At 41.0% G+C, this 13,289-nt stretch overlaps 1 protein-coding gene across 1 annotated transcript in view; it reads right to left on the bottom strand.

Moving 5' to 3' along the window:
- Positions 1-13,289, bottom strand: part of itpr3 (inositol 1,4,5-trisphosphate receptor, type 3) — a 72,701-nt gene that overhangs the window by 14,548 nt on the left and 44,864 nt on the right. The window contains exons 27-40 of the mRNA XM_084720160.1: positions 12,229-12,396; positions 9,577-9,651; positions 6,746-6,865; positions 6,326-6,448; positions 5,651-5,851; positions 5,454-5,569; positions 4,172-4,307; positions 3,641-3,766; positions 3,435-3,560; positions 2,485-2,605; positions 1,802-1,983; positions 1,273-1,421; positions 1,061-1,169; positions 383-476 (exon numbers count right to left, since the gene is read on the bottom strand). Of these exons, the coding sequence (XP_084576286.1) occupies positions 383-476; positions 1,061-1,169; positions 1,273-1,421; positions 1,802-1,983; positions 2,485-2,605; positions 3,435-3,560; positions 3,641-3,766; positions 4,172-4,307; positions 5,454-5,569; positions 5,651-5,851; positions 6,326-6,448; positions 6,746-6,865; positions 9,577-9,651; positions 12,229-12,396 (1,846 nt within the window). The remainder of the gene's footprint in view (positions 1-382; positions 477-1,060; positions 1,170-1,272; positions 1,422-1,801; positions 1,984-2,484; positions 2,606-3,434; positions 3,561-3,640; positions 3,767-4,171; positions 4,308-5,453; positions 5,570-5,650; positions 5,852-6,325; positions 6,449-6,745; positions 6,866-9,576; positions 9,652-12,228; positions 12,397-13,289) is intronic.

Raw genomic sequence — 13,289 nt, 5'->3', positions numbered from 1 at the left:
TGCCCCCTTCAGGTTTTATTCTTTCTCAGTTTCAATTCATTTTAAATCTGTTTCTTCCAGTCTAGTGAACCTTTAAATAACCATAAATAACCTCCTCCTCCCTTCAATACCTTCTCTACAGTCTAATAAACTTTTAATGTTGTTGTCTGCCCTCTGTATTTTCTGTAATTGTATCCACTTTTGCTTCCACTTCCTGTCTGTGATGTCACTTCCCTTCAGCAGACAGACAGGACGTCCGTCAGTGTGATGCCTGACACCTGTTTCATGTGTTTCACACTATCTTTGGTGATGTTCTGTCTCTCTGTCTCCTCTGAGTCTGAGAGTCTGAGAGTCTTTTTAAAAATGAAGTTTAAAAATGTCTGCTGAGTGTGAGGCAGCGTACTTGCAGCTCCGAACTCGGCCAGGTCGTTCTTCGGGTTGTTCTTCTTGTTTGGAAACAAGTAGTTCTGCAGCAGAACCTTCCGCAGTGACATTCCCTGAAACAACATGAGGCAGGAAGTCACTGAACCCTCCTTAACATTATGATGAAAAACATCTAAAAGCCTCTATATGATGTGATGTCTGATTATTATTATACCATATTTCTCTTACAGAACAATGAGACAGAAAATATGTGCAGTCTGTGCAAATTCAAATTTCTTTTAATGCTCCTGTTACCAGACTGAAGTCTGTGTGCAGAAAACAATTTAAGACTCAAATTCTGCCAGATATTACAGTTATGTCTCTTCTCCATACATCCCTCTCTTTACCTCTGCTGAGTATTTAACAGTTTAAAGTGGATTTTATATACAGGCTGTATAGGAATGGATGTATGGAACAGAAATAAAATCATATAAGAGTATGTGGTGGTTGGGTGCAGGTACGTAGCTGGAAGTTGAACATGTGAAGAGGTTAGAGTGTAAAAAGTTTGTGAAACACATTTAATGTAAGAGAAAAAGGCACTGTGCCTTTAAAGTAAAATTCCTACATATAGCTAATTTAAAAATGTATAAAGGTAAAAGTCCATTTTAATTTGTTAGTCACTTAATTAATTATTTGGTAAATTAATTGTTGAACAGACCTTGTCATCAAAGTCCAGAGTCCTGATCAGCATCTCCTGCAGAGTTCTCAGGACTTTAATACACAACTTCTCCTCTGAGGACATCAGAGCCTTCGTGTGCTGGATCAGCCTGAACACACACACACACACACACACACACACACACATTATTCCCATCATGCCTCTGTCAGTGTGTCAGTAGATGATTTTGGACTCTGAGGACGTGGACCTACTTGGAGATGAATCCTCCAGACTCGCAGCGCTGTCGGGCGTCGGTTCCCTCTGGAAACAGCAGCTCCGGCTGGTGGAGGACGTCCACCAACACCGAGAGCTCAGCGTTCACCAGCGGCTTCAGACGCTCCTCCAGAGTGTTGATGATGTCCTGACCAACACACACACACACACACACACACACACACACACACACACACACACACACACACACACATTATTGATTCATATAGCTTTAGAAAGCTTTGGGTTTTTTTAATGGCTATTTAATTGTTTCAAGGAAGAAATCTTCTATCAGAGTGTTTGTTTCTGTCTAATTTTTTATTTTCTGTTATCTGTCATATACTGTTTGTCAGCCCAGACACTCTTAAGAGATTCTTTATCTAAATGCTATTAAATAAAATTATGTTATGGTTCATTTTTGATCATTTCCTCTTGACTCACTTTCATGTGCAGTAAAAAACCTGCAAGCATCTTTCATCAGTAAGGTTGTGTACTTTTGTGCGTTTCTAGGTTTGTTTTCACGCTCACCTGCAGCTTCTCGATGATGTTCTTGTAGTCCCAGGGGTTGCTGGGAGTGATGGGTCTGGAGGAGCGGGACGAGGACTTGTAGTTGGGGTTGGAGCGGGACAGAGAGTTGAGGGCAGACGTGGACAACATGGAGCTGATCTGAGCCTCCAGGTCCAGAGGAAGAGAGATGGATCGACTCTTAGCTGAAGAGGAAACAGAAACACGTGGTCATCAGGGACAAACAGAGAGATGGATCTGTTTGTGTGATGAGAAACTCCTTCAGCACATATTAAATTTATGTTGGTGGAGGAAGTATTCAGTTCCAAAATATGAAAAACTTCCATCTTCTCTCTTTTTTCTTGCTCTGAAAATGTGTGTTCCTACACACCAGTCAGATTTTCCTCCACTTATGATGTCACAAAGGGCTTAGTCCCGCCCACTGAGCATGTAGTGAATCACAGTGGGCGGTGCATGCTCCTCCTCTAAGCTGGGAGCTGACCAATCACAGCAGACCCAGGGGAGAATAAAGGTGCTGCAAAAATGGCCAGTATGAGAAAAATAATGTGTTTTATGAACATTGAAGTCTGTAAATGTATTTTACTCCAAAACAAAAATATGAACCCAGAAATGAGCAACAACACGTCTCCTTTAAGGTATCTGGAGTCAGGCCTGTGTGTGTGTGTGTGTGTGTGTGTGTGTGCTACCAGTCATGGCGAGGGTCTTGATGCAGGTCTCCACCTGTCCTCGGTGCTGCTGCTGCAGCCAGGGACAGTCCAACAGTCGGACAGACGACTGAAGCAGCTGAGTCATGATGGTGTGATGAGTCTGAAAAGAAGCTTCTACAGGTGACCTACTGGTACTCTGATGCACTTTGACCTACACTGCATTTGTTTTTCATTTTATTACAGAACAAATACAGAAATTAGTAAAGATGGTCACCATGATGGCTCATAAACCCCGCCCCCTCCATGTTAGCAGATGGCACATGGACCAAACTAAAAATTAAGTACACGTCAAATAAATGTTCCCCAAAGATGGTTTCTGTCATTTTCGGTAGCTGATGTTTGTCCAAGTGTTCATTTTTCTCATCAGTTTGGTTTTAATCAGTTATTTGATGATATAAAAAGGAGGTTTTACATCATGATTGACAGCTGCTCATCATTGGGTTCGACAGCTCCAACCCTGATCTCTACTGTACACACTCTGGCTCTCAATGACGTCACCAACATTTTATTTATGGTAAATGTGTAAAATTTTACAAAAGTACAGTAAACAGTGCACAACATAGGCTGGTTTTTTTGTTGCCCGTGGAGAAAGTCCCCAGTTGGGATAAACTTAATAAACTTTAGGAAGTGCTGTCTGCAACAAATTCTTAATATTTGGACATTGTTATAAATTCAGCAAATATTCTACATGAAGTTATTTCTCTCTTTGTGTAAAAAACATCGTGTCTGTTTGTCCCAGCATGTTGGACTGCAGGTTAGAATCAACAGTACATTTGGTCTTTGCAAACAGAAATGATGTATCTGTGTTTATTCGCAGGTGACATCCAGAGATGAACACTTTCGATCAGATCATCCAAGATGCATGTTAATATCAGGTGTAAACAGGCTCTGAGTGCAACAGACAAACCAAAGTGCATCATGGGACTGACCTGCAGAGAGGTGCTGTTTTCAGAGAACGGGGAGCTGAAGAAGGCGTTGATGGTGTCGAAGACCACGTTGATGATGTATTTCTCCAAGATGGGATCAGAGAGACGCTTCTCTCGTTTATTACAAACCTGCAGAGGAGACACTGAGTTCTGAGTTTCTGAGGCGACACAGTTCTTTGTTCCATCAGTAACTGTTACGGTTCTGTTACCCTCGCCATGTCCACTGTGAAGTCTTCAAACAGCTTCCAGATGTGGTTTGACGTGTAGATTTCCTTCATCTCCACCTCTGTGTCCACGTAACAGTGATTCACAAAGTTCACATAGGCCACTTTCACCTGGTAGGTCAGCACAGAGACAAGACATTTTCATTTTCACTGAATAAAACTATTAAACTCATGATGATGTCACATTTGTTTGGGCTCTGAACCAAACAAACATCTGGAGAGCAAGATTTGTGCATCAGAACGTCTCTGCAGCTCTACAGTACCTCATTATATAATGACATAATGCTGCTTTATCACATTTAAATTGGATCTTACACTTTGGTCATACTGTGATTTCAATAATACTTTAGTTAATTGTGCAGCACCAAACAGAAAAATTGTGATTTTGCAGTTATGAATACATCTGTATACAGATAAGTATGAAATATCTATTAAATGAAAAATGCAGACTTTCAGTTAAAAAAAAAAGAATATGACACACACACACACACACACACACACACACACGCGCAGTACCTCAGTGATGCAGTCCTCGTGCGTCACCACTCGGACGACGTCCTCCAGAGGCAGCAGTGACGTACATTTGATCTCAGTGTAAACGTTTTTCCCCTCGGCGCAGGCTGCTAACAGCTCCACCAGAGAGATGTGATACCTGCAGAGGAGAGGAGGAGATTCTCAACATAAGAGAGAACAAACTGAAACCTGACTACAACCTGTACAATGATCCAAAACTAGTTTTAAAACTTTTTCTTTAAAACTTAAAGAGACGTGAGCTGATCTGTTAATGTAGATAGAGAGTGAGAGTCGCTGTGATGGAGCCAGAGAGAAACGTTACCGTGGACTTTAAGAGTAATGGTGGTAACTAAGTACATTTATTTTTGAATGAGGGCTAGAACTTGAAAAGTTGCTAGAGAAGTTGAGCCTGAAAAGTCCCAAACCCGACAAACTTCTCTCCGAACCTGACCTGCACCCGTCCCTCATTAGCATATTTCAGCCCAAACCTGATTACAGCCCGACGTTTTTCTTAACGAGCTTCCGTCTATGTACCAAACAGCAGGACTGGACAGTGACAGGGACAACACATGCAGGGACGTGGATTGCAACAACTAAACTGAGGAGAAAAATGATAATGAATAAATGAATGAATAAATAAATGACTAAATAATTAAAGTACAGCCCAAACCTGACGTGAGCCTGTGAATAACGTGAGAAATGTGAGGCCCGACCCGACCCAGATCCACTGGGTCCTGATGGGTTCAGCCACAGATCTCAAGCTCTAACAGAATGATATTGTTTATAAGGCGTATCGCCCGGTCCTAGCTGCATGTTTGTGATAAACTGAAGGAAGAACACTTCCTTTATGTGTTGAGAAAATTCTCCTCCTTCTTCTGATAAATAAACCCAGAAATCAGCAGGAAAATGAATAATCACAAACCTGAAACCAGGCTGGTTTTCAGACTTTGTAGAGACAAGTGGTTCTCACAGGACGGCCACGATGTTACAGACATATGATGATCTTATAGACCATGATGCTTTGCTGTACATTGAACTCACCAACAGTGCATTAAGTAGTTCAACCTTAAACATCTACAGCAGTAAAATCCAAGATGCACATTAATGCAGCAGAAATATTTTATATATTTTACTGCAACATAAATACTTTTACTTTCATATTTGAGGTACATTTTACTGATAACTGACTCGTACTGTCGTATTTCCACAGTGTGGGTTTGGTGCTTTTATTGAAGTAAAGTATCTGAATACTTCTTCACTATGGGTACACCGTTGCCATGGTTACCTGAGCGGGCTGTTCTCGCCGACCCCCTCCCTGCTCTCTGCCATCAGCTCCAGCATGACGTTGAAGGAGGCCTTGTCGTTGTAGAAGACGACCACGTCCTCGCCGGCGTTTGTTAACTACAGAGAGACGACAGGACGACGTCAACACACAGACACACTGAAACATCCTGAAAGAAGGGGACACGTCCTCGTCCTCACCTCGGTCATGATCATGTCCTGACACTTCTTGACGTACTTGCCCTCGGCCTTGATGATGGTGTGCAGGAAGTTGAGGTACTGGACGTGGCGGCCGTGCGTGGCCAGGCAGTGGATGAAGTGCTGCAGGACGCTCTCTGAGATCTCGCTGCACAGCTGGTAGTTGTTACTGAAGATGTGCTGCACCGTCTCCGCCTCCAGCAGCTACAGACGGACGAGGAAAACTCAAAATGAAACATTCAGTCGTATGATTATTTATTTTTATTTCAGTCTGATCTAAATATTTGATCTAAGTCAGGTGAAAAAAGGGTTTTGCAGGATAATGTTTCTAAGTTATTTAATTAATTATAATTAATAACTTTTTTCCATCTGTGAAACCAAAGTTTTGGTAAGTGACAAAACAAATATCCTGTCAGAGTCACATGACCTCCTGCGTGACACACAAACAATTTAGATCAAACTTATAAATGGATCACCAGATTTTTTTTTGTCTCACTTGCCTCAAAGAGATGTCCTGTGTAACATAATGTAAGGAACACTGTAGCCTGCAGGGGGCGCCAGTCTGTGTGTGTGTGTTAGTGATCTTCAGTTTACAACTGATGCAAATCTTTAACTGAACCAAAACAATAACCACTTAATTTTCTGCAAATCAGCTGATGAGTTGTAAAAGCGCTGTACCCCGGGGTTGAGGAAGAGATTGAGGTTCTTGTGCAGCAGAGCCTGGTTCTCCTGGTTTCCCATGCAGAACTTCTGTAGGAACAGATGAGTGTACCTGATGATCTCCTGCATCTTCACGTCATTCTGCAGACAGACAGAGAAAGACAGATGAAGAGTTTAATATTTAATATTTAGTGGAATCTGTTTTTGCTTTTACTTCATTTTGCTGAGCTGAACACAACCGGGGGGGGGGGGGGCTCATACAACCTCACTTCAAATTATCTGTACTGTCCCTTTAAGTTGATTTTACTAATCACTAGCAAACTGAAACCATGTCAGTCCACCAAACTGAAAGCATCACTGAACTTACTGTTAGAATCAGTCAGACACAGCTAAGTGAATATGTTTAGATGCTTTTATTTTGGCGGGGCCCAGTCTTACCTGGTCGTAAGACACCTGCAGCAGGTCCAGCATCACTTTATGAGCTCCCATGTTCTTCAACAACCTCTGCTGCTTCTTCCAAACTCCACTGCTGCACATCTTATTCAACCTCTCCAGGATCTGCAGGGGAGAGACAGACGGAGAGGACAGACGGAGGACAGAGGAGAGACAGGGAGAGGACATACGGAGGACAGAGGAGAGACAGAGGAGAGACAGAGGAGAGACAGGGAGAGGACAGAGGAGAGACAGAGGAGAGACAGGGAGAAGACATACGGAGGACAGAGGAGAGACAGGGAGAGGACAGAGGAGATACAGACGGAGGACAGAGGAGAGTCAGGGAGATGACAGAAGGAGGACAGAGGAGAGACAGAGGAGAGGACAGAGGAGAGACAGTGGAAAGACAAGGAGAGGACAGAGGGAGGACAGAGAGAGTTGGTAGTTAAATCAAGTATGGATGGCTCATGATTTTCGAATATTCAAATAGTCATTAAATTCTAAAAAATCAAATAGTTCATATGAGTATTGTTTTGTCTTTTAAAATTTGTTTTCTCTTGTTTGTCTCTCTTGTTTTATCGGCGCCTGGAAATAACGTGACACTACCAGATCTGGCGTTATTACAGACCCTGGTAGTATCGCCGACGGGACGTCTACAGACCCTGATGTGTTTTATTTCAGAGTCACAGGCTGTTTACTGAACATTTACTGGCTCCAGAATAACTGACACGATGTCAGAGAAGCAGTGCGAACGGTTACATCAACCTCTCGCCTCAGAGGACAGAAGAGTTGAGTGGACAAAAAGTTTATTTTTGAGGACGTGTGGATTTTACTCCGTCTGACTGATTTCTTATCGAGTGTCTGTCAGTATCAGTTCAAGCTCAACGATGATTAAATACCAGCTGTTGTGACCCGACTTCAAACTCAGATCTTTGTAAAATTGCTGAAAAGTTCCCAGAGAATATCGAGTGGCATTTTGGCTTGAAGTGCCCGTCCCTAAAATCAAGCTTTATTTATTATTATTCACTTTTTATTATTCAAGTTTCTCTCTTACCTTACCACTCCATACATGACTTCTTCTGTGGAGAAATACATGCTGGTCATTATCTTCATAAAATGACTTTAATTAATTCGAAGAATTATCAAAGATTACTTCTGGAGTTCCCCAAGGCTCAGTGTTTGGCCCATCATTGTTTCTTTTTTTACATACTAGAGATTTTATAAAATTTTCCAAAATGTAAAATATATTTTATTCTCCAATAATACAAGGAAAGAAAAGGGATAAAACTGGAGCCACATAAAAAATATTTTAGAGCAAATATGTCTAAGACTATTATGTTTAAAAATACAGGTTTTCAAAGCCAGGCTTCATGACACATATTTAATTAATAGTCCAGTTACTGTAAGAAAACGGGGAAAATGGTAATTCATTTATCAAATAACAGAAGAAATTCTGTATGAACTGAGAACAAAACAAGTCATCAAAAATCACTGACTCCACTGTTTATAAAAGACTCTAGAAATCAGTTTATTTCATTTTGAATTCAAAAATCTAAACAAATAAATATGAAATATTTGATCAGAATGATATTTTTGCATTACAATGGCAGGAATATTGTAACTTCTGCTTGCTGTTTGAATGGTGGGAACCTTTTTTTGTCTTTTCTGTCTGGTTTGGTTTACGGGATAAAACTTAAATGTAAACTCAGTGAATGTAACTTAACGAGCTGAAGCTTTATGATTATAACAAACCTTTGACTGGAATTCAAATGTATAATAAATGTCTACTGACAAACCAGTCACTAGAATAAAAGACTGAATATATGATGATTCTGTGCCACTGACTGTACATAAAGATGTATGTTATGACAGCTCCCCAAAAGGAAGTCCAGAATGTCTGGATGTCCCCCTGGTGGTTGGTTGCAGTATAGGTCATAAGCCCCGCCCCTTTCATGTTAGCAGATGAGACATGGGCCAAACTAAAACATCAAAGTGCATGTCAAATAAATGTTCTTATCACTCTAATTGTTCATTTCTCTCATCCGTTTGGTTTTAATTAGTTATTTGATGATATAAAAAAAAAAAATCACGTCATGATTGACAGCTGAGCTCTGCTTGCAACTGAGTCGGCTGTCTGTGTGGGCGGGACCTTGATATCGTGGCTCCAACCCTGATCACTTCTGCACAGACTCTGGCTCCAAATAATAGTTACAGTTAATAGTTTGTAAGCTGGATTCATTGAACAGATCAAGGAAATACATTTGGGCTTGGAGACTGAACACATGTGGCAGCAACTGAACACCTGGAAGCCAAAATCAATCAGATGAAACAAAAGGCAAACAATCATTCTGATTGGCTGAACTGTGGATTGTTGTCCTTGGTTTCTTACAGTGTCGATGTGTCAGGAAGGGATTACTTCAGAGCCAGTAGGAGCAAAGGAATGATTTCACACACCAACAACTCTGACGTTGTGCATATTGTGAAGGCATGCAATACTGCATAAAGACAAATTTAAAAAAAAACAACTGAACTTATCCTTTAATTTTCCTCCTCATTTCAATTTATGACACATGAAGATCCTGTTATCCAGACTGAATATTTCGAGAAAAAAAAAAAGAAAATTCAAATATAATTTTTCTGAGCAGTGAAAGCACCACTGATGAATGACAAAGACAAGAGCACCACATTAAGGACCTCATCAACAAAAAGACATAACAGCCCCGCCCACACTGATTGATTGACAGGTGATTTGTGGGACAGACACACCACAGCGAAGACGGAAATAAAATAAAAAACAGATTACCTCTTGAAGGAAACAGATGGAGGAGTGTTCTCACCTCTTTGACTTTCTGGTAGTTCTCGTTGCCCTTCTCCATTTTCTCCTTCTTAGGTGTCACGTCCTCTGATGCCCCCTGCAGGATGCAGAGGGTAAGACAGCATATGCAGTTCTCTCTGGGTATGGTACCACATTATACACACTTGAATCACAAATCAAACTATTACATTAATACAGTGTATGTGTGAATAAACCAGGGATAGACTAATGTTTTTAAGCACTGGCTCCACGGGCCACTACGGCCTTAAATTTGGTGGCCAAAGAAACCTGTGTAGAAACAACACAGAGAATGCAATTTAACACAGCCTTTGTTAACTGTGACACTTGTGTTGTCCACTCTCCCATGAATTGTGATTGGGTATTTCCTGAAGGCATTGTTTCCAATGAAAAACAAGCTAGGCTTCTCGGCTAGTTGATGAAACTATTGGCAGACACCGCTGTACGTTATGTCCTTACAGATGTCAGACTTTTTCAGTAGCCCCGACATATCAGTAGCTAGCAGGCGACAAGTTCTGTTCACGGTTTTACTCAAATGTTAAACAAGAAGACGCATTGGACTTGAGATGTGGACATGTAACTGTGACGTTGTGTTGGCGATGTCTCGCAGCATGGGGATGAAACTTGGTGGCCACAGGAGGCCACCTATGTGGAATATTTGGTGGCCACAGAGTCACTTTTTGTAGCCATGGGCAGGGATTGATGTCGAACCCTGAAACGCATGGGCTGCACGTTGATGTCTGCAGAGACGTCCATGCAAAGCATCGCAGACATGGACAGATGAAAAGGTTACTGTCATGTGGACCCTCAAGGACAAAGAAAGGCATCTGACTCTCATTTTAACTGAATGCATTTGAGGTTATAAATAAACCCTGTTCTTGAGGGAGTCCATATTCTTCGGTGGGTGTTGGACTCCAATCCTGTTAGTGATCTTCAAGGACAGAATGTCAAGGTGCAGCTGGGATGAGAATGAGATGTCCGGTTTGAGAATCTCAGAATTGCGTCCGTGCTTTTTGCAGGTGATGTGGTTCTGTTGGCTTCATTGGTTTGGTCCAGTAGATACCAGTCATATAAGAACTGTGCCGAATTGGCACAACGTTTTGGTACCCGACCCTGCTAAGTAACTAACTACACTTTCAATTTACCAGTTGATCCACGTTCCAACCCTCATCTGTGGTCATGAGCTACACACTGGTTCGTGCATCTGATCTGGATCCTCCTGGGTACTTTTTGGGATTAGGATTTCTGGGCATGTCCAACTAGGAGGACATTCCAGGGTAGTCCCAAAATGCTGGAGGGATTACATCTAAACTATCATTTGCCAGAACCAAACTGGCTTATTGCTTCTATGATTGTGTTTTAATAGTTTGATATGTAGTATAAGTGTGTATAAGGAGTATGAAAATTATTTCACAGTAGAAACAAACAATAAACAGAGAGAGAGAGAGAAAGGGAGAGAGAGAGAGTTAGAGAGAGAGTTAGAGAGAGAGAGAGAGAGAAGTGTGACATGCAACAATGCAATGACTGTCCCAAGACCAATCCTAACCCAGGACCAGGTAGTTTCACCTAAGACACCAGCAAGCCCCACACCAACATTAAGTACAGTTAAGTTAAAAGTTAAAAAACCACGGTGCAAATGTTAAAAAAACATTTTGTTAGTTTCTGTTTAGAAGTTTAGTGTCATTAGTAAAACTCTTCTGGCACGACAATAGTTCCTGTTCTGTTTTTGTTGACTTTCAGACAGTTAGTATGTTAGTGGTTTACACAGTTAGTTCTTATACAGATATTTGCAGCAGCTTGGATTGACCATGAGCCGTCCAGACATGAAGATCAAAGCTTTAGTTCTGAGAGAGAACGGGAGTCTCTGGGAGTTAAACAGTGATCATAAGACAACACTGACCTATAATCTCTCTCAATCTAAAGCTGTATGCACTTTTCACCACCTCCTCATCTCTTTCCTCCTCCTTTGAATTCATGAGTACCTCTTCAAAAGTCTTTTTCTGTGTTCAATTTCTTAAAAATTAGAAACAGATATGGCCCAGTCATATCACTCGTGGCAAAAACATCTGAAGATTTTCATATCCAGGCACTCAGGTAGATTCTGTTGAATAAAAATGCATCAATTATATGATTATGGACCCTTTCATACCCACCTCATTTAGTCCAGACTTTTAGACTTTTCAGTTTGATCCGAATCAAACTTAGAGGTGTGAGACGTCACCCGGACTGTGGTCTGGCCGAATGTTGGTTGGACCGAAAAGATCAAACTGAACCACGATTCAGTTCGTTTCTAGTGTGAAAACATTCTTTTGGATGGATCGGAATTTTTGAAAAAATAATAGATTCTCATACAGTGAGTGGTAAAAGGTGTCTTAAAGTTTAAAAAAATAAAACTGGACATGTGGAAGGGCTGTAAAAAAAAGGGGATACATTAATATTCTAAATGTTAACTCTGTTGTTTGACATCTTGATGAAGGCTTGTAAAGATTTATTTGCATCAGTTTATTTTCAGATTTATTTAGCTGCCTAAATACAGGATTTCCTCAACTAATGTTCTAACAAACTACATCTTGAGAACGTTACATCTCCACATTGGCTCCACAAACTGCATACTTATGAAAATAAAGGTTAAGATATTCGTGTTTTTGCTCCTCACCTCTCCTTTCTCCTTCTTGTCTTTCTTGTCCTTCTTCCCTTCCCCTCCACCTGAGCTCTTCTTCTCCACCCACAGTTCAGATTTCTCCACCAGTGTTCGGAGGCGATCCAGATCCGCTTTGATCAGCTTGTAGTTCTCCACATCCTGAGCCGAGATCAGCAGCTGGACCTGCAGATGCACACACAGATTGGTAGTTTGGTTAGTCAGTCTGTTTGTGCATTTCTTCCACTTCACTTGATTCAAAATGATTCAGATTTGATAAGCAGCTTTTATAACAGATAAATTCCACAGAATCTCAGGCGGTACCATGACGATCAACACAACATATCATGTTTTTTGTTTAATTACTGTTGATCGCAACCTAAATTTGTTTTCTTTCATTTCTTACTCAAATAATATGAGGATCACCAAAGACCGCATGAACTTCGACATTTAGATTCAGCCTCAGATCAATGGATTTTTATATTAATTTTTTATATAATCTTGCAGCCCAGCACCCTCACAGACATGACAAACATGAGGACTCGAGAGAGGGACTATTTGATTTAGCCTGTGGCATTTCATTAAAAAAAAAAAAAAAGTCTGGAGACCTCGGAAGCTTAAACAAGTGTCATGAAGATGCTCTTTAATAGGGAACACAAAAAAGATCCAAGGCACTGATCTGCAAAAAATGTGGCTTGGATGTTTTCTTTATTTCTTGAATTATGACCTTCCAGCTGGGTTTACTTTAACTTGTGAATATTATCCAGTTAAACAGACAAATCTTCTCAAAACACACAATAACTCTGCCTGAACAGGGACTTGAACCCTGGACCCTTAGATTAAAAGTCTGATGCTCTACTGACTGATTTACCCAGGCTTCAAGAACAACCTCTTATGGAGGAGAAGATTCTTGGTTAAGTCCAAATCCATCCAGCAGACTTCAGCAGAGTTGGAGAATCTATGACAAGGAGTGCTGAAGCTGTTTTGGAGGCTTGTGGTGGAACAACATCTTACTAAAACTTAAATCTTGGGTGTCTGGACATTCCTGCATTTGCAGACTTGTAGACTTACTGAACACA

The sequence above is a fragment of the Lutjanus erythropterus genome, chromosome 6 (genome assembly GCF_056507025.1).
Source record: "Lutjanus erythropterus isolate fLutEry1 chromosome 6, fLutEry1.hap2, whole genome shotgun sequence".
NCBI classification, from domain to species: Eukaryota; Metazoa; Chordata; class Actinopteri; order Lutjaniformes; family Lutjanidae; genus Lutjanus; species Lutjanus erythropterus.
The sequence above is the reverse complement of the archived record's forward strand: the minus strand, read 5'-3'. Positions and strand labels throughout refer to the sequence as shown.